The 22458-nt window shown below is 37.7% G+C and overlaps 1 protein-coding gene and 1 non-coding gene across 3 annotated transcripts in view; one reads left to right on the plus strand and one right to left on the minus strand.

Annotated features, from left to right (window-relative positions):
- EFEMP1 (EGF containing fibulin extracellular matrix protein 1) overlaps positions 1 to 22458 on the plus strand; it is a 60930-nt gene that overhangs the window by 31155 nt on the left and 7317 nt on the right. For both annotated transcript variants that reach the window (XM_040623464.1, XM_008699883.2), the window contains exons 5-8: positions 12852 to 12974; positions 16926 to 17045; positions 18025 to 18144; positions 19248 to 19367. In XM_040623464.1, the coding sequence (XP_040479398.1) occupies positions 12852 to 12974; positions 16926 to 17045; positions 18025 to 18144; positions 19248 to 19367 (483 nt within the window). The remainder of the gene's footprint in view (positions 1 to 12851; positions 12975 to 16925; positions 17046 to 18024; positions 18145 to 19247; positions 19368 to 22458) is intronic.
- On the minus strand, positions 1025 to 1126 carry LOC121101137. Its single transcript, XR_005833082.1, has one exon. It is a non-coding gene; the product is annotated as a U6 spliceosomal RNA (small nuclear RNA).

Raw genomic sequence — 22458 nt, forward strand, 5'->3', positions numbered from 1 at the left:
GTGTAATATACAGGTTAGAAAAAAGCTAGTACAAGCAGCTAAAGAAACAATCTCAAATAAAATAATTTAGAATTTAAAAATCATGTGCAGTGAGAAAATAGTATGATTGTTGTAGTTCTGAAAGAGATCCCTACACCTCTCTGGCAGCCTCGCAGTCATCCACATTAACCACATACATGCCTGAAGCCAGATTTTCATTTAAAGGTTTCCATAAATTAATTATTATATTTCTAGGGAAAAATAATTGCAGGCTAATTTTAAAATTAACAATATGAATTGCTCAATTTTTCCATTTTCTTCTAAAATGAAAACTTGGAATATGATAGACTCTACGGATGTGCTCCACGCAGTAACCATTTTAAGTATATATATATATATACATATATATATATATATATACACACACACACACACACACACACATATCAGATCTAAGAACATAGTCTTTTTTTTTCCTTCTGTGTTTATGCATGCCAAGAAATTCCCTTAAAGACTGACTTAGTTTGGGATCTACCTTTAACATATCAACTGTATAACGGGCACAGGTCCGTCTCCCTTTGTACTCTACAGACATAGAAACTGTGTATGGGGCGTGTTTCCCCATGAGATTTTTTTCAGAGTTTATGCTGCCAAACAGGCATTAAGCAACTCTAAATTCCTGAAAATATGTAACTTTACAGGTACATGGTAGTGCATTTAAATATTGAAGAGAACTTTCTATTCATCCCGCTCAGCTAACAGAGCCTTTTAATCCTGAAAGATGAGTCCATTTTTAGACCCTCCTTTGAATCTACAGATCAGAAGCCACTGCTGAAAAATGAAAAAGAAGGGAAGAAGAAATAGAGATCTATGATCATGGTCCCCAAAAAGCAAGAGCATGTTGTTCAGGTTTCCCAGAATCCAATATTTTTAAGGTAGAGAGGGCAGAAGAGGTAAGAGGGGGAAAATGATTATTTTTTACAACAGCATTCAGGAATTCAGTAAAGTGAGCTTGAATATCCGATTTTTAAAACTGAAAGAGATCTCAGGGGACATACAGTCCACGAATTTGCGAGTCATCCTTGCGCAGGGGCCATGCTAATCTCTGTATCATTCCAATTTTAGTACATGTGCCACCACATGTCCCGCTGAAGGGGGCACAGACAATGTATAGTCCAAACATAATTTTGTCTCTGATGGAAATGTAAGGTAAAATGTCCCAAATTCACTTAAAAGTCCAAAGGCTATTTTATATGCTAGCTTGAGAAGTCTTTAGGATTGAAACACTCACAGGGTCAATAGTTTCATTGAACAGTATTTTCTTTAGTTCCCTATTGCCTTTAGGTAATCCTTCAACTCATAGGAGTTATTTGAATGCTATTACCTCACAACACTGAAAGCGTTTTAACATAGACAGGGGGGATATCCCATAGACTACATATGTCAAACAGAATTTATCAGCAAATTAAATTCGAATATGCATGATAATTCATGAGTAACTTGGGGAAAATGGCAACCATAGTATCAATTTGAAACAAAACGAAAAAGTCAAATCTCACTTGGCGTATGAAGGATTTGGACACAAGCTGATAGTTGTTCAAATTTAACATTTTAGTCACTGAATAACCTTATGCTTTAATATGATGAAAGCTGCAGAGCCTTCCTTCCTGAAAATCATTCATATGGAACAAGGAATAATACGTCTAGGTTTTAACTGTCACATTGCTCAAGGAAGAGGGATAAAATAAATAACCACTTAAGATAAGATCTTTCCTTGCTATACTTTATCTTAGAGCAAAGTTTTCAGATGTTAGAGGATAAATTATACAAGTATAAATGTAAACATCACAACTGTACAAAGATATATGTACGTGCATCACGTGTCAAATGAGAGAAGGTATAGAATTCATTCATTTTGTTGAATCCCTACGACTTTCTATATTTAGGTAGATGCAGCATCTGTTTTTCAATTTTTTTAAAGATTTTATTTATTTATTTGAGAGAGAGAGAACACAGAGGGAGAGTGAGAGGAAGAAGCAGACTTTCCGCTGAGAAAAGAGCCCAATGCAGGGCTCGATCCCAGGACCCTAAGATCATGACCCGAGCTAAAGGCAGATGCTTAACTGACTGAGCCATCCAGGTGCCCTTGTTTTTCAATTTTTTTAAAGACTTTATTTATTTATTCAACAGAGAGAGAGCTGTGGGAGGGGCAGAGGGAGAGGGACAAGCCCACTTTGAGCTGAGCGAGATGTGGGGCTTGACCTCAAAATCCTGAGATCGTGACCTGAACCAAAACCAAGAGTCAGATGCTTAACCAACTGAGCCACCCAGGTGTCGTGATTTTTCAATTTTTTAATGAACATTTTCTTTCTTTTTTTTTAAAGATTTTATTTATGTATTCATGAGAGAAAGAGAGAGAGAGAGAGAGAGAGAAACAGAGGCAGAGGCAGATGTAGAAGCAGGATTCTATCCCAGGACTCTGGGTTCACAACCTGAGCGGAAGGCAGACTTTTAACCAACTGAACTACCCAGTTGCCCTTAATTAACATTTTCAAACTCAGAGTTAGTTGAATGTACGATACAATGAATATTGAACACCCACCATCCAGATTCAATAATTGTTAACATTCTGCCATATTTGCTTGCAATGCCTTGACATCATTTTTCAACACAGATGACTGGTCAAATCCCCACCTGCTACTGAGAGCCACATTGTACCATTTGTGTATTTCTGGTGATAGGAACCTCACTACTTCTTAATATATTCAAGTGTCCAATGACCATATTCTTCTCTTACCCTGAACTAAAATCTGACTTCCTTAAATTTCTACCCATTTACTCTAGTTCTGTCCTTGGAAAGATAAGGTCAAGATTTTTTTCCTTCTTCTCTAAGTGGCCCTTCAAAACCCTAAAGTTCACTTTCATAAAAGACTATCTCAGCTACAAATCTCATTTGTATTTTCTTCTCTTGTAAATTGAGTAGAGTGGGGGCAAAGAGAAGGAGATATAAGGAGAGAAGGAGGGACTATAGGCCTTCTTAAGGGCTGGCATTTTTTTCCCACAAGGTTTCATATGTGATATTTTCATTTTCATTCAGTTTGACGTCTCAGATTCCAGTTTCATCTTCCTTAAACCATGAGTTGTTTGGAAGTGTATGTCTTCTTTTCTGAAAGAAGGGGATTTTTCTAGTTTCGTTGTGGTCATGTCATTGTCATTTCCATCATATATGCATTGTACTGAGGGAACAAAAATCTGTATATTGTAATTTTTGAGATGTATTTAGACTTTCCTTAAGGCTAGCATATAATCATTTTCTTTTAACACTCACTCAATGCTTGAATCGGTTATGTATTACTATACAGTGTTCTATAATATGTCAAGTAGTTCAAAGTTTATAATCATGTTGTTCATATTTTCTGTTCATTTCTGAAAATGTGTTTGTTTGTTTAGTTACAAAGACAGGTATATTAAAATCTCTTAGTGTAATTGTGTGCGTTCATCTTCCCTTTAGTTTTACTTATCTGTGCTTTGTCTATCTGGAGGCTGTGTGATTAAATGCAGTTAAATTCTGAATCCTTTTTCCCTTAAAGTCAACTTTGTCTGATATTAATATTGCAAGCCAACTTTCTTTTGATTAGTGTTGGCATAGTACACTATTCATCTTTTTTTCTTTAACCTATATTTCCTTTCCATCCTTACATTTAATTGTTTCTCTTGAAACAGCATATTTGGGTTTTGTTTTTGTAATCAGCCTGAGAATTTTGGTTTTTAGTAAGAGCATTTAATCTGCTTACATTAATGCAACTATTGCTATGATTAGGTTTAAACTACCATTTTACTATTTGCCTTCTATTTGTTCTGCACATTTTAGTTTCCTTTTCTTTCCTCTCTTGCCTTCTCTCTAAAATAATGGACCATTATGTATTATTCCATTTCTCCCCTGTATTAGATTTGTAGTTTTATGCTTTTACTATTCCTTTAGTTTTTTCCCCTAGGGGCTACTTAACATGCATCCTTGATTTATCAAAGTCTAAAATAAATTAGTAGTTTTACCTCTTCCCCAACAGTGCAAGGACCTTCAAGTACTTAAACTCTATTTACCTTCCTGCCAACTTATTATTCTCATGTATTCTCATGTATTTTAATTATAAATATTTTATAAATCCCAAATATGTTATAAATCCCAAATATTTTATAAATCCCAAAAGACCTTCCTATTATTGTTTTATACAGTCTGTATGCATTTAGATTTACTCACATATTTATCCTTTCATTGCTTTTCATTGTGCTGGAATTTTGAATCAAAAAGAGAAAGGAATTTAGTGCAAATTTGGTGAGTTCCACCCGTCCTTCATCCTACCTCCCTGCTTCATTTGGAATTCAGAAAACATAAGGGCCCTGAGGCATATGGGGAAACACTGTGCAGAAACATCATAAGTAAGATGTAATGAGATGGGTAGGAAAATATACACAAGAAGGTAACATGTTCTGAAGGCAAGAAGCACAAAGATATGCTTTATTTAAAAAGCCTTAAGCAGTTAATGATTTGAAGAAGCATTGCCAAATTATACTCAGCAAATTTAGTAGTATGCCCCAATTTAGTGGGCACAAAAGCTGTTTATTGTTGAATGAACAACAAGTATAATGTAATTGGTTTCATACAATTAGGAGGTCACCAAGCCATGCTTGTTATAATTGGCATTGCCATAGCCAGGGGCTTGTGCGGCCTCAAGCGATGATTGGCCTGAAGGAGTAAGCCAAGAATGTGTGTGCTTTGAGCTAGGGAGACTGACTAATCTGGCTGCAAGGCTCAAGGAGGAGGCCAGAAATCAAGTCACAGTGCTTAGGCAGGGCCTGGTGGACTCAACTGAATGTAGTGTCCATTCAGTTCATCGCTTTCCAGGGGTTTGATCTGGAGCTGGGGATGGAAGGTGGTTGGGAGGAACGAGGTAAAGAGGTAAGGCACCAGAAAACTACAATTGAAATGTCAGTTCAGAGGCATCCCATAATAAGATGGAATCATAATTCCTCTGAAAGCCATGCAGTTGGAAGCTCGTCCCCAGTTTGTATGGACTGGGCTTACACTTTCACACAGACCATCTTTAATTCAATCTTTAAGCAAAGATTAATGATGCTACTTGTTTCAAAAATACTGTTTTACCTTCACAAGGTTGTGGATTGATGACTGGTTGTAATATCACTCCAAATACCAGGGTCATCTTTTCCCAAAAATATTTTTAATGGGTAATTAAGTTTAAGAAGTGAAAAAGGAAGTTTGGCTGGAAATGACATATTCACAGAGATGCCAGAGAACGCTCCTGGTGATTAGCAATCATTGATCAGTAGTTTTTCCTTAACATTCTAAAAGCAATAAGCTTCACTTTGCCTGTTTGCAAAAAGAGCTGAAGAATAATTAAGGCCTTTGTTTCCTTGCTGGTTCTGTTTCAGCCTTTGAGCAATTGGTGCATTTGGTCTGTGTGTAGTACAGATGAGTCACAAGTTGAACTGGCCATGTGTGCCACTTGGTTTTCTCCCCTATGTTCGTGAACTGTATGTCTAACCTCATCCCATCATCTTGCAAATGAACACCACTAGCCACAAAGGAGACCGGGTGAGAAAAGGTCGATTTGCAGTGCAAATCAATCATTGCTGGAAAAGCAACTCCAAGTACATGTAGAATGATTTTTCCATATGAGAGCAGCATATTTCAAGATTCTGATAGAACACAGTGCAATGACAGGGACTTGCAGGACACTTGATTCACCACTCTATAAAACAAAGAAATGAACTATCAGGGAGGCTGATGTTTGTTGATTTTGGTGATATTTTTGTTTATCATTTAATGCACACCAAATTATTAACAATCTGTTTTGCCAGAACAGATAAGAATCTAGAACTATAAATCTACTGCTGGCCATAGATGAAGACAGTTCTCTTTTGTTACTTAATATCAGTATTTATTTTCTCCACTAGAACTGCTTAGCTTGGGTGAATTCTAGCTGATAATTTCAGAAGGGTGAAAAGCTAACTAGAACTGGGCATTTAGCCCAGATAAATCTGATTCCAGTACTATGAAAGAAGCAGCAAGGGAAATAGAAAGTCTTTGACAAAAATTGTTGATAATTGGCTAAGGACTGGGGAGGGAAACAGAAGACTTGGAGAGCTATGAATGTTATTCTAATGTAGAAGAAAGACACAAGGGAGGAATCAAGGCACTACAAATGAACGACCCTCTCTTTACTTCTAAGAAAAATTAAATATATATACATATATAAAACTACAATTAAAAGTCTGCTATACAGAGCTCTTAATAAGTCTGTCTGGAAACCTAAATTGCAGAGGCAAAATGGAAATCTGGGGTTTGAATTTCTACTCTGTGTGACCTTGGGCCAGTCACTTCACAAATCTACATTTCAGTGACATCCTCCTGCCTCTTCCATAAATTGTGCATGATGTGACCATTTATTTCACAGAGTTCTTATCAGGATTAAATCAGAGCCTTGCAGATCTGATTGTCTAATCAAATAATAGATATTTAAATATTGCTAAGCACTTACCTATTTTTATACCAGTTAATTTTAGAATTTTAACAGATTTATATATGAAGTTAAATAAAAAATCACACGCCTCTTTCCTAATCAAAATTTAAGCAACGTAATTTAATGTCTTGACTACTCAGATTATCATTAAGAGCCAGGAATGGATGAGGCAGTAGTAAAACAGCAATGCTCTCAGCACTTATTGAGATAGCTCCTACTTTCCAAGATTATACTGAAAAATAAGATGAAGACCCAAAATAACAATAAGATCCTTACCCAATAAGTCCCTTTTATTTAAAAAGTTTTATAGAGTAAATAGAGTGCTGGGAACGAATTTATTGTTGTGTCACTAGAAAGGATTAGGACCAATCATTCTGAGCAGTGGGTATCTATCTAAATTGTTAAGAATGTGGAAGGAAGGAAGGAAGGAAGGAAGGAAGGAAGAGAGGGAAGGAAGAGGGAGAGGGAAGGAGAGGGAGAAGAAAGGGTAGGAGAGGAAAGGAGAGGGAAGGAGAGGGAAGGGAAGGGAAGAGTCTAGGAATAAAGTAGCTCCTTCTCACAGTAAACATGAATCCCTGACCTCTTTTTTTCTACTTTACTTCATTTATGAGATTAAATTAGTATGGTTGCAGAAGATATAAGATTGTAAATCCACACAGATGAAGAAATAGCAACTTGAATTTAACCACTGCCTTTGCTTTAACCACAGGAGTTCAAAGGACAGCGCCATCAAGTAATAATCACAAAGCACGTACAGTGCTCCCCACAGAACTAGTAAAGATGTGGCTATTTTACTTTAAACATTTACAGTCTAGAAACAAAAAGATATATTTTGAAGATTCTGAACTTTTTAAAAAAATCCTTGCATCATTAAGGATGGACAGTCTATTTTATAGATAGAGAAACAGAGAAAAAGAATTGATTCCATGGTCCTAGGTCACCTGGGCAGTGACAGATGCAAAAATCACTTCAGTCCCTTCCTCCTTTTTCAGTGTGTTCTCCCATCCCTGGGCAGTGGTGGATTATTCCAAGGTAGTTCTGAATCATTCCTTAAACCTAAAGCAGCAAAGTCTAAATCTAAAAAATCTAAAGCATTTAAGGTACAGAAAACGTTTGCCCATGAAAACACACTGAATGTCCATGTCGTGGTAAGTTATCAAATTATGAAAAGAACATTGCAGAGATTAAAATGTTGCATAAGAGAGAGAAAGCAGCATGAGTCAGGGGTTTGGGAAATATGAGTCAGAATGACGGGAAGGAGCCAAAAACATAGAGAATGAGGGCCTAAGCAGGGACTTAATGGACACCACAGAGATGTGGACACAGTTGCCTCCATTAACTTTTGAGAGGAAACCAAATATGCAGTTCCATAGACTGGGGGTCAGCATGATAAAGAGGCTAGGAGCAAGAGCCGAGCAAAGATCAGACTGCATTATTTGAAGCGATGGTGGTGCCAAAGTCAGCAAGAAAGGGACCTACAACAGTATAAATCACTAGGAGGGAGAGTGTGGGCACATTTTTGAAAAATGAGGGAATCACCAAATACTGCCCTTAGCTATTCTTAATGCATTAGAATGATGAAATGTAAGTTGATTTACGTGTTGTGATATTTTAGGAAGCACACTCTATTATTTTGTTCTTTGGCTATGTTTACATTAGGCTGTGTCTACATAGTTCAGAGCTGCTCCCTGTGGTGTCCAATTCAAATTCCAATCCCACCTTTAAGGCCCTGAATTTTTGCTTAGGGCTTGAGCTGCCACTTTATGAGCACCTTCAAGTGGGCACTGCAGCAGGCTCCATGCACACAGCCCTTCCAGCCATGCTGAGTCCAGCTGTCTTGCAGACCACGTTTGTTTCGTAGGACATTTTCTAATGCGACCTGCCTCCTGCCTAGAAATAGCCTCCTCGCCTTCTTCAAAATGCAGCTCAAAACTCCCCTGGCCCAACAGACCTTCCACAGCCACCCACCTCTGATGCTACCTTATGCCTCCTAGTTTCTGCACTTCTCAACATCACTGCTTTCCTACAGTTTCCATGTGCTGACATCTTGTTGGTTTTGCTGTTTCTCACATCTTGCCTGTCACCCTTCCTTGTGAATGATTAGTTCATAAGACAAAACAGTGATCTTACTTCTCTCAAACTCTAGGCATCGGTTCCAGCAAATGATTATCATTCACTCATCCATTTTATGAATAAACAGTTATTGAAAACCCACGATGTTTCATGCACTCTGCTAGGCATTAGGAATACAGAAAAAAGTAAGATGTAGACCCCATCCTCAAAGAGCTTAGGGCTAGGGCCCGGGGAATGTGTTAACTGATTGCTTAAGAACCTGGTGAGCTTCACTGTCGAGGATAAATTATAGTTTAAAAGCAAAACAAAAACTCCTCTCCCCGGAGTACTTTTTCCTAGATTACAAGGAAAATCATGGCTGACCCGCATCATTTCCCTTAAGATAAAGCAGTGCTTTTGCCATTTGAGATACTCCCACCACAGAGGCCTTTCATAAACGAAAAGCCTGGGGAAATCAGGGTCTTCTGGTGTACCAGCAGAGGAATGGATATTCTGCTTCAAGTCTCTGACATACATGTATGCTTTACTGACTTACCACGTTAAGTCTCTGATGTTTAAGACAACTGAAACGCATACAAGTAGAAAAAACAAGCGTGGAGGCACCTGGCTGGCTCAGTCAGTGGGGCGAGCGACTCTTGATCTCAGATCAAGTTGTGGGTTTGAGCCCCATGTTGGGTGTAGAGATTATTTAAAAAATAAAATCTTTAGGGGCGCCTAGGTGGCACAGCGGTTGGGCGTCTGCCTTCGGCTCAGGGCGTGATCCCGGCATTCTGGGATCGAGCCCCACATCAGGCTCCTCCGCTATGAGCCTGCTTCTTCCTCTCCCACTCCCCCTGCTTGTGTTCCCTCTCTCGCTGGCTGTCTCTATCTCTGTCGAATAAATAAATAAAATCTTTAAAAAAAATAAATTAATTAAAATCTTTAAAAAAAAGTGTAAGAGAGTTTAACAATGTGCAACAATTCTTACATGACTTTCTCATAATGCTTTGTGAGTAAGTAATAACAGGGTCTCAAAGTATAACTTTTAAAATAATAGAATTGTGTTATTTAGATAATGGTATGAATTGACAGTATGGTCAAAGATAGTTCAAAGAAATCCTATCTGACTCTGTGTCCTTCAGCATTAGATAAACTGCTAAGAGCAAGGGAGAGGATAAATAGTCTCAGCTTGAGTTGGAGAAACTGTAAATGAAAATGTAGTCAGTTCATTTCCTAGCAGACCCAGCTCTGGGTATATGACAAAGCACACACTCAACTCCTTTGGAATAATTTCTTGAAGGGGATTTCATGTAATTGTGTTTTATTGAATTTCAGGAAGCTTCCCATCCAAAAGACTTAAAAATTAAAGTGAGTCCAAGTATTTACAAAGTGTGTTAAAAATATTACCGGTGTTAGGTGTGGTGAGTCCTATTGCAGTTTTATTTGTTTGTTTGTTTTGATAGAGAAAGGAAAAGAATATAGTGGCAGTGGAGGCAGCGGTATTTTTTTATTATTAAATTATTTTAACTGACCTGATACTTACATTCGATGATCTTTCTCAGAAGGTCAATGGACTTGGTTCTTAAAAAAGAGTAGGCCCAGGTAGCACAATATTTATATTTAAAACTTATTTAATGATATATTAAGTCCACTGGAAATGTTAGCCTATTTATCAAAGAGCCTTAGACCTGAGCAAGAAAGTAGGAAGGAAATTGTAGGACATCAGGAACGCGATGGGGTGGAGGCGGTTTGCAGAGAGGTCTCGGAAAGAAAAGCCGCAGTCACTGGTGAGGCCTCCCTCAGAAAATGCAGCAGCCAGCCCCAGTCCTTGATCTTCTGCCAGCATGTACTGAGGAAACTTGCCACATCTGAATCTCACATTTCGGTATCTCTCAGGGCTGTTATCACTGCAAATGCTGGCAGATGCTCTTGACATAAAACAATAGGAATTCTGCTGTCATTTCTGCATTAGCGAGTCATAAAGCTCTGAAGGAAACCCCAGTAGAAATGTTTTCATCAAGTGCATATGAGAATATAATAAAAGACACAAAAAAGAGCAGATAATTTCAAAGCAAGATCGTGGCACCTCTGCATAGTACCTTACAAGGACAGAGTTAGAATCACTGATTTGAAAATAATGATGATGACGATGGATGTCAAAACAAAAATAAAAAACAACACAAAAAGTTCACCAAAACTTTGAAACCAGGTTCAAAGAATTATGTTAAGTAGATGCTTTTATAGGGTATTATCCAATAAACGGCCATACATCCCTCGAGTATTTTTCACCTCCCCTCCCTCTTTCTTCTGGAAGCAATCTCTGTTATCCTGTTATTGTTCAAAGCCACTATCTTAGGACAACTGTCTTACTACAGGAACCTCCTACATTCTTACATTGGTTGAGTGAGTGCAGCAGCTCTCCCTGGAAATAGAGTTGAAAGGCAACACAGTAGGAGCCACTCTCTGAGCTTCTTTAAGGGAAGGCAGGAATTGAGGAATACATTCTAATTACTGATGGCTCATCTTTTGTATTGAATTTTAGCCCACTGCTTGTTCCAAAGCACCACCCTGGGTTTACCACAGTGATGATCTAAGGCTCTCAGTTTTTATGAAAATTTGTCATCTAGGAATTCCAAGTTCGATGATATTTTTTAACAAAGCCTAGACTCTTCAGTTGTTGAAGAATGCCAAAATCACATAATCCTTTCATCTTCTTAACTCACCTATTTAACTTCATAATGGGAGAGAGTTAATTGAATGCAAAGGTAATGTTGAAAAGGCAAAATTAGATTTCACTTATAAATTACTGTAATATGAATGCACATGCACAAATTCATATCACACTTAGATCTCAAAGAAATTCATTATAACAGATTCATTATATTATGACTGAGCATTTTTACTTTTCTAAAACTATAATCTACCTACTCCTCAGGACACATTTAGTAAATTATAGAACTGCTTTGGGGAAATATCTTTTTAAAACTGAAATGAAATGTTTTGGGAAAATATGTATTTTAAACTACACCAGTCTATCTCTCCTAAAGGAATATGATCAAGTTGAATCGTTTGCATTTTGAAATTTGCAATGAAAGGTTTTGGTTTTTTTTAAGATTTTATTTATGTATTTGAGAGAGAGAAAGAGAGCACGAGCAGGGGGGTGGAGGGGCAGAGGGAGAGTGAGAAACAGGCTCTCCGCTGAGCAGGGAGCCCCATGTGGCTCTATCCCAGGACCCAGGGATCATGACCCGAGCTGAACGCAGATGCTTCACTGAATGAGCCATCCAGGCACCCCAAAAGGTTTGTTTTCCTTTTTTTAGGATATATTTATTTATTGGCGGGGGGGGCGGCTTGTGGGATGGTGGGAAGGAACAGAGGGAGAGGGAGAGAGAATCTCAAGCAGACTCCACACTGAGCGTGAAGCCTGATGCAGGGCTCCATCCCACGACCCTGAGATCATGACATGAGCCAAAATCAATAATTAGTTGCTCAACCAACTGAGCCACCCAGGCACCCCTATTAAAGTTAAAAAAAAAAAAAAGGCAACAGGAAATGCACAGTAGTAAAGTTTGATTTATATCTGGTTACTGCACAGATCTTTAGAGACTTGTCAACATAAATTATCTCAAATACAACATATTGGGTAGAAAAAGCAAGTATTATATAATTTGTTTACACTTTAAAACACACAAAACAACACCGTATATTCTAATGGATGCAATGTATAATCTAATGGATGGATGTAATTTCAGGGAAGGATTCACACCTGCCAGAATAGTTGTAGGTGGGTAGGTAAAGAGATGAGAATACAGTAAGGCTTTAGCTATGTCTCGAATGTTTCATTTCCGAAAATAAAGTAAGCCAAGGCAAGCATGGCTAACGTTAGCATGTGTTAAATCTGAGTGGTACACACCGGAACCTATGAAATTATTTTCTGAACACTTGAAATCATTTATCATTTTAAACATTTCTAATATAATAATATTACAGAGTATTGTTTTAAGAATAAAGTAAAAAATTTATTTCTTAAAAAAAGTATGATGGCAATTCAACATAGGGAATGTAGTTAATGATACTGCAATAGTATCATTGCATGGTGACAGATAGTAGCTAGACTTGGAGTGAGTGTAACGTAACATATAGCGTTGTCGAACCACTATGTTGTACACCTGAAACTAATGTCACTTATGTGTCAACTAGACTTCTCCGGGTTTTTTTAAATGGAGGAAATAGTAGCATCTGCACAACCAACTCAAACTCTGTGATGGCTGTCTTTACCAGACATAGACGAGTGCACTGCCGGGACTCACAACTGTAGAGCCGACCAAGTTTGCATTAATTTACGAGGCTCCTTCGCCTGTCAGTGCCCTCCAGGGTACCAGAAGCGAGGAGAACAGTGTGTAGGTAAGTACAGCAGAGCAGTAAGCAAAATCCTGTCCTAAACCTCTTCTTATTTGTTTAAACCTCAGTCATTCAAAACAAAGCACTCATATTTATTTGGAGAATGATAGCTAACAACTGCTTATTCTTTCATTGACTACGGATCCATTTTCCACACTAACAAGAAAGAGCTAACCTTAAAGGGTGAACATATTCTGGATATCAAAGTGTTGGTTACATGTTAGACTAAGCAAAAGCAAAAATTTAGAGTATGAATGGGACCACAAAAGCACCAAGAAAATAATTTTAAATTAGCTTTTTGGGGGCCATAGCGCCAAAACATTGATGATGTGACCTTCAGTCACTGGTTCATAAAATAGCATAGCTTATAGGGCACATGGTGAGGTTCAAATCCCAGCTCTACCCCTCACTCACTTTGAGGCTTTAGACAAATGACAGATACTCAAGAGCTCATGCGTGTGAGTGCTTAGAGTTGCAACGAGCTGTGTGCCATCATTGTGTGATGAGTTAACAGACATGTACTAAACATTTGTTATGTTGCATGTGGGTACAGTGTTGGGAATGCAAAGCCAAGTACAGTGCATGCCTCTACTTGAGAGCTCTACTTAAGCTACCTGAGAGCAGGAGCCAGGTCTGGTTTGTGTCACTTCTGTCTCCCCAGAACCTGAAAAGTGCCTGGCAAGTAGATATTCTGTGCTTTTTTTTTAACGCCTGGAAGAACACAGTATGAGGAGGCTGACTGGCAAATGAGAAGTAAACAGTAAAAAGTAAATGTGTTCTGGGTTCAGTCATGAGGTCCAGCACTAGGAGTAAAACTTTCTTACTGACTCCCTGTGTCAATTGTATCCATATGATATTGATAGCGATTTACATACTACCTTTTAACATACATCAGTGAAAAGTCCTTGTTTCCTCTTTGAAACAGAGGATAAGAACATGGGGACAGGAAGCTAGCATTAATTTTCACCCAAGAATGTTCGCTGTTGATGTCAGGATTTCAACACTGAGCTCCTCATGGGCCCTGGCCCAGTTCTGCCCGCCATGGGGCTGTGCCCAGGTGCTGGGGTGAGTGCCCAGCCTCTGAGGAAGGGCCAGGCTTTGTGTGACTGAAGCTGTGATTTAGGAGAAGATTGTGTGGAAAACTCTACAGGCACCAAAGTTTTGCCCAATGGATTAGTCAGGAAAATAAACAATTGAGGGTATAAAAGGTACAGAAAAAGAACTAACTCAACCTACTATGGGAAAAATTAAAGGGTATAAAATGTATGATTATAGCCCTATATGATATGGCAGGAGGAAACATTCCTTTTTTTTTTTTTTTAAGATTTTATTTATTTGACAGAGAGATATAGCGAGAGAGGGAACACAAGCAGGCAGAGTGGGAGAGGGAGAAGCAGGCTTCCCGCTGAGCAGGGAGCCCAATGCAGAGCTCGATCCCAGGACCCTGGGATCATGACCTGAGCTGAAGGCAGACGCTTAATGACTGAGCCACCCAGGCACCTAGGAGGAAACATTCTTAAATTCAGATCTAATCATGTGGCTTCCCTGCTGTTCTCCTCACCCACAGAACCAACTCCACATTCATCAACAGAGCATATAAGGTTTTCCTCCATCAGACCAGCTCTGTTCTATGAACACCCTTCTCCCCCAAAAATACTACACTGCAGCCTTGTCCACTAGTTATAGTTCCCCACATACATCACACAGTGTCACACTTCAGTGCCTCTACATAAGCTCTTTTAGCACCAGGAACATGCAGCCCTGGAAAACTCCTATTCAATTTCCAAATCCCAGCTCAGGGTCACTTCCTTTAGGAAGTCTTCCATGATTTACCCAGACATGATTAGTTACTCCCTCCTCTATGTCACTGCTTCTCAAACCTTGATGAGTCTTTTTTTTTTTTTTATAAATTTCCAGTCTGTTGCAGATCAATACTACTATAAAGTATAATAAAAATGTTGTAGTAACACAAATTGTTATTCCTAAACACATATTCTCAATTTCTGTAATTATTTGTTGCAGACTGGTCCAAATAGTCCCTGGGCCAACAGTGGTCAGCAGGTCACACCTTGAGTGGAATGGTGTTCTTTCTGTCCCTTGTATAGCTTTCTACTGTTGATCTTACCATTCCATGCAATAATGTGTTTTCATGCCTTTCTTCCATGCTAGACAGGGTATACTGTACGTATTTATTATCATCATTATAAAACTGAAGTGCCAAACACAGTGCTTACAAATAACAATGACTCAATGGATGTTCACTGGTTGAGAAGACATGAATCATTTATTCATCAAGTATTTACTGAGGGCTGACTGTGTACCAGAGACTGTTCTAAGTGCTGGGCCTTCATGGTAAACAAACACATTTTACGGAATCATGTCCCTCATGGAGCTATTAGAAGGGACCATTTATACAAATCAGCTGTCAACACTGGCACCTGGCTATAATACTGGGTACAAGGAAGAACTACGCTAAAATTGCTCTTAATTAGCATAAAGTTTACATTCATTTGACTAATATTTATCGAGCACTACTATGCCATACCCTGTTCCAGGTATTAAGTACACAGCAGTGAACAGACAAAAAAATATTCTACCTTCACCTGAAGAGGAGACAGGTCTTATCTGCCATGCATTATAGTGAGGGAGACAGATAAGAAGCAAATAAACACATAATACAATGTGAAGGAGTGTCAATGGCTACAAAAAAAGAAAAATGGCTACAAAGCAGGAAAAGAGGACAGAAGAAGCCATTTTATATGGATGGACAGAGATGACCTCCCTGAGATGACACTTGAGCAGACCCCTCAATAAATGAGGTGGAAAGCCATGACCATGTCATTACCATTTATTTCCATATTCAAGTGAAACCAAATATATTTTGTAGCCTATTAATAATAGCTGCCATTTATTTTTACCTGTTTTTTGTGAAGAACTTTGCCTATATACTTTCATGTTATCCTCCCAACAAGTGTACCACATTGCTATATTATCACTTACAGAAGAGGAAATGGAAGCTCTGAGAGGTTAAGACCATGCTAGTAATCGCCAGAACAAAGATTCATCTCAGGTTATTCTGAAGCCACTTGAGCATACCACCTCCCACAGTTTTAGTTAGAGGAACTCAGCGTAAAGTATTGTTTTGTTTTCATTTTTTACCATAAGGTAGTGTCACTACAGTCTTAACATTGTACATGCACAATTGTTATTTTAAATTACACACACCGTGTTAGAGTTGTCATAAAGTGTAGAGTTCATGAAATTTTATTATGCCTCTAAGATGTTAATCCTACTCCACAAGTTCTCAACTGACCGTCCTATAGTTGGAAATATTTATCTGAGAGGAACACAGCCTGGAACACTTCATCAGAGTGTCAGAGGGCGCTCCCAAGAGGTCATTTGTTTAGCATCCTACTCCTTCCACAGTGCTCTTTCATTTGATTCTCACAGAAAATTCATAGGATACACATAGAAAGCATTACTATCCACATTTAACAAAAGGAAAAACCAAGATACCAAACATTTATGTGACTTGGCCAATGTCACCAGCTGAGCGGCAGACCACGCCTCCTTTCTCTTAGTTTTATGCTACATCAGTCTATTCTTCCATAATCCTTTTTTACTTCTGTCAATACAGATAATCTTCTAGATCCCAGAACTAACAAATATATTCTCATATATATGTGAAATAGTCTTCATTGCTTTTCTCTCTTTAAATCTCAACCCACTCAACCAGCTTTATGAAATCTTATTTTTAACATCTCACTCAACTGCAGAATGCAAACCAAAGTATATTTTTAAAAAATAAACCCTAATTTAAAAAGAGAGAGAATTACTTTTAAAAAGAGATTTTTCTCCAGCTAGGTTTTCTAGATGATGTTCTGCTGAGAAATATAGAGCTAACAGCTATGGATAGTCAATAACGTGGTTCTCTTTGTGTGCCTGATAACCCAGACATAGATGAATGCGCCATCCCTCCATATTGCCACCAAAGATGCGTGAACACACCAGGATCATTTTATTGCCAGTGCAGTCCTGGGTTTCAGCTGGCCGCAAACAACTATACCTGCGTAGGTAAGATTTGGGGGAACTGCCATACTGACTGGTTTCTGTCTCCAAAACAAATGTCAGGGTATGTTGCAGTATTTCTGGTTTTCTGTGCTCTTGAGTGAACTGGTTTCCATTATCTTCCCTGAATAAAGCTGAAAAGACAATAACCAATCTGTTTCTTAAAACACATCAAGATGTGAATGGAAAACTTTGTTAACCTTGGTTTTTGTTCTTCTCTGTGGGTGTATCAAAAATATAAAAAACTACAGATCAATTGATATACACACACCAATTAGTCAACAGTGTGTGATATAAATGATGAAGGTGCCAATGGGTTACTGTAAGTTCAAGTACATAAATTTTCCACTGAAAGTGCATCTGATTTTTACATGCTTCTTCTCCCCTTTCAGAATGCAGTGTCACGGCACACAATTTTAAGATTGGCATGACATGGAAAGAATCTAGTACAGGAAAAATGCCTTTTCACAATATTTTCAGTGCCTTAGAGCATTGCAAAACTCTCTATGGGTCTCAACGGCTTATGTTATAATTGTAATGGAATTTAACAGAACCCATTTAAAAAGTAATAAATAGCACAGATAAATCTTCACCACAGCATGCTGAGAGACGGTATCAGTATGAATGTCTTATATCAATTATTTATAGACTTGGCACTTTGCATCTGAACAACAATAAAAGAAAATAGATACTGGAATGTATATTTATTAGAATCATTAAATTCTTTTGGAAAGATTCATCAAACACAAAACTAACTGTCATTCCCAGAAAGAAATATTCTGGTTTTTCTAAAAGAAGTGCATGATAAACGTTTGAAGTTATTCCAACAAATATGAAACCTGAATGGATGCTCTCCAGTGAGCTTCTGCAGGGCAAAGAATCCAACCCGGGAATCATTCACTTATCATTAGATGGCACTGGTACAAAACAGCAAGGATATGTTTTAAGACATAGATATATAAATATATATAATGTTTCCTTTCAGATATAAATGAATGTGATGCTAGCAATCAATGTGCTCAGCAATGCTACAACATTCTTGGTTCATTCATCTGTCAGTGCAATCAAGGATACGAGCTGAGCAGTGACAGGCTCAACTGTGAAGGTAAAATACTTTCCAAATAATTTGTAATAACAGCTCAATCTGTATAATTGCTGTTGCTTTATCCAATTATGTACCTGTTTATGAAAACAAATTTTTCACCATGGAAATTCTATTTTGAAACCCAGTTAATTAAAAGTTCAATTATAACATTGGCTTTTTAGTATGTTATCAAGAAAAAGGAGAAGGAACAAAATAACTAAAATATTAGATGTAGGCTGCGTCTAATAATTAGAAGGGGTGTTCTAGTGTCTTGCTTCTCAAAGTGATCTGATGGCCAGCAGCGTTGACACCTCTTTGTCTCTATTTGGGAGAAATACAGATCTCAGGCCCCAGACCAGACCTACTGAGTCAGATGATGCATTTAACAAGAATCCCAGGTGACTGGTATGCACATTTAAATTTGAAGAGAGCTAATTACGTGTCAAGAACATTAGAATATAAACCAAGAGACCTGTCCTCTAGTCTTTCTCCTGCCACTGTGTGACTTGGACACATTTCATAAGTTTCACTTTCCACATGAGTAAAAAGAGGGCCATTTAATTGGAAGGATGACCTTCAGAGTCCATTGCCCGTGCATGTTCCACTGTGCAATTCAGAAGGCATAAGACATCCTGAGGGGAATGCCATTGACACTTGATGTCTCTGACTTCCTCCCAGCTTTACTTGGGGCCACAAAGGTCACGCCCCACCCAGAGAGGCCTCATATCATGCCACTATGTTCAAAACCAAGAGGGGCTGGCTCTGGACAGCTGCCTCTGCCTTTCTGAGCAAACTGTAAGGACATTACCATTGAGAAATGCAAAGCATTCTTCCTCTGAATTCCCAATTCATTCAGTCTGCTCAGTCGGTATGGTTAGGTCCAAGATTTGCCAAACTCTCAGCAATGATTGAGTAAAACTGATTGTAAGCAAAACTCTTTGGTAAATTTCTAGAGGAAATGAGCTGATATTATAGAATTTTCCCTTGAGTTTTTTTCAAAGTATTATATTTCTGTTTTAGAGTTTGTGGTATTTTTACCCTCTTACCTTATCTTTACAAATAATACAAAGGAGTGACCTATAAGTTTTTCAACTCTGTGTCCCTGCTCTTGTCTGATTCAACAGACATTGATGAATGCAGAACCTCAAGCTACCTGTGTCAGTATCAATGTGTCAATGAACCTGGGAAATTTTCATGTATGTGCCCCCAGGGATACCAAGTGGTGAGAAGTAGAACCTGTCAGGGTAAGTTTATTGTTTTCATATCTGTTAAGTGTTCATTTTTAACCAGAAAAAGCAGGGAGAAAGTTACAGGATGCTCTACCATAGACTTTCATTTTTTCCCTTTTGAATAAAATCTGAGCTCTTTTTTCCCTTGCTCATCATGCAGTATGCACATCTCATAAAAAGGGAATTATTCAGTTAACACTGACTTTTTAAAAACTTAAAGTAACTATTTTTCTTTCTTAAGTCATAAATAATTTTAATAAAATATTGATATCTCTTCTATATAACCTACATAATCTCTATGATATACATCTTCTAATGACCTGCCCAGAAAGATTCAATTATTAAAATATTTCACTGTGAATTTGAGTCTAGAGAATAAACTTAATATGTGGGTTAGGCAAACCTCAAACCAGTCTCATATCCTCTAAAACACCAAGATTATGAATTGGGCAGTAATTTAGGTGCTGAGAAAATCAGCCTCACGTGTATTAAAATGTGCTTGAATTCTTCAGCAAAAAAACTATTGATCCAAAAATAGCTAATATATTAGGGTCCAGTTTTAAAATAAACATTCAGGTGATCTTCATACCTACACACCTTCAGTGCTACATGTAGTTTCAAATTTCTTTAACAGGGAAAAGTCTGCTCAGATAAAACCAAAAGTATAGTTAATCCTAGAAAAGCTAGTTTAGACAATTACATTCACATAAAGCAGTGAAAGAGTGGGAAAAAATGACTGAACTTGAAGACAGAAAATTTGTTTGAGTCCTAGCTGTACTGCCTTCTATCTGTATAATCTTGAACAAATTATCAAATGTCTCTAAGCCTCAGCTTTCTCATTTGGAAAAGGAACTTGTGAGCATGAAATGAGATAATATACATAAAAATTATTTATAAACTATAAAGCCTTACAATCCAAGATGTTTTCATAAAATTTATTTAGCAATGTAAGTGACTAGTAGCAAATCTGCCCTAGAGAGTCCTCTTTAATCAGAACTAAGAAAGGACATACAAGGCCAGTAAAATCCTTTAAGAACGGAAAAAAATCAAGGAAAGGAGACACTAGGGTCTCCTAGTCTACATCATGATTTTACAGGAGAACATTAACTCAGAGGAACACCCAGGACCCGGAATTTTATAGTATGCATATGATCATTCAACTAGACTCCAACCACTAAGTATGGGCATAATCAGAATGCCATTCATTGCACAATGCACACCTTTATATCCCTTTCCAGGTTCCTAGAGACTCTAATGTTAATTGTGGGAAAACATTGCATTCCGATGATTTTATTTTCTGAAGCCTGAGACTTTTAATATGAATATTACATGGAGGAAAATGTTAGCCAGTGGGATATCTTAACCAATTTCCCTGGAGTCCTTCAAATAAATGTCTATTTGTTTTTGATCATAAATTGGATTTGGTACTCAGCAAAAGACAGAAGTAAATTAACATACAGTGGAATCTTACCTTTCTACTCTATGTATATGGAAACATATCTGTTACAATTAAAGGTGAAAAATGTACTGGAATTGCAAATAAAGGATTCATGAGTGTTATATATTGAAGATATGCAGCTCCAGAATGTTTGGTTAAGCCAAAACATTTTTTTATGAGAGAGACTTAACATTCTTTTAAGATACAAAGCAAATGGTTTTCTCCACTAAAATTATCTCTTCCAAGCCTCATCCATAGACTAAAATAAAACTGAAAGAGTATGGATTCTTATTTTTACCCAAAAGGCTTATTTTGAGGATGAAATAACTGTTCTCATTTCCACAACCTTGCAAAAATGAAAACTCTGTGTGTGTTTGGGTGTGATGGGGGAGGCCACAGAGAAGAAGACAGACAGAGAAACAGAGACAGAGAGAGGATATACATACACACAGACACACATTCATCAAATATTTTAATACTATTAATAATTCCTGAAAAACATTCCAGAATGATTAAGATATTGATTATGCTAGACTCTAAATTAATGGAAGTAATAACTGAAATTATTACATAAAGTTTCCTTTTGCCATTCTTGGTTTCCATATAACAGACCGGTCTTAGTTTTCCTTGTAGCTCACAGCATCTTTATTTTTCAGAGAAGTGAAGAATATTGAAAGAACAAGTCAATTATGATTTCTTCTAAGAGAAGAAATCTAAATTCTTCTAAATTCTTTCTTTAGCCATAGCCAGTCCAAAAGAAGACACTTTGTAAAACTGACTCTTGGAAACTCTTGGAAACTTTTCCAGTCTCCTCTTGAGTTCCAGATAGCTCTGGCCAGTTTGGAAGCTAAAAGAATTTTTTTTTCCTCCAAACACAAGGCATGGAATTATTTTCATTTAGAGGATGTAGTACCTTACAGTGGAAAGATGCCTGTCACTACCTGTATGAACTTGAGCCACTTACTTAACCCTTATTTGTTTTTCCTCCAAGTCATGTAGAGATAATATCGTTCTCATCTATGTCTACATGATTTCTGTGAAGAACAACTTATTCATTTTAATATTTCTTAAAAGCCAGGTGCCCCTGAGTCCATTAATGCTAGGTAATAAAGGGATATAAAGATGGATACTGTAGTTCTGCCCTAAAGAAGTTTATAAGCTAATAAAAGGGTTTCAATAATGCAAAGCAGAAAGCAATAAAGGCCCCCCTCAAAAGAACATGGGGTATGAGAATTCTGATAGGAAAAACAGATTGAACCCCAGCAACTAGCCCATTCCTGGCTTGCAGCAGGGATTCAGTACATTACTTATGGAATAAATAAGTTAATGAATGAAAGTATCTGGTTATGAAGTGGAAAGATTCAGAAAAGGCTTATAATGGATAAAATCTCAGTCGTTATTCAAATGTAAAGGGAGGTAGACATAGCTAGGGATGTGAATACTAATATAATTTTCATTGTTGTTGTTCTAGTAGTAAATACAATGGCTCTCTAATGGAAGTGTTCTCTCAGATGTCATCTGGAGGCTCCTATTTCCCAAATCCAAAATCAGTCCTTGTCCAGCCTGACCTTTCTACAGTCCTCTTTTTTCTGGGACTCTTTCCCCTTCTGGCTTTCTGCACTGCCTTTTTCTGGCTTGCCTCTCACCACAGCCGTTTCTTTAATTCCT

Source organism: Ursus maritimus, unplaced genomic scaffold (genome assembly GCF_017311325.1).
Source record: "Ursus maritimus isolate PB19 unplaced genomic scaffold, ASM1731132v1 scaffold_6, whole genome shotgun sequence".
NCBI classification, from domain to species: Eukaryota; Metazoa; Chordata; class Mammalia; order Carnivora; family Ursidae; genus Ursus; species Ursus maritimus.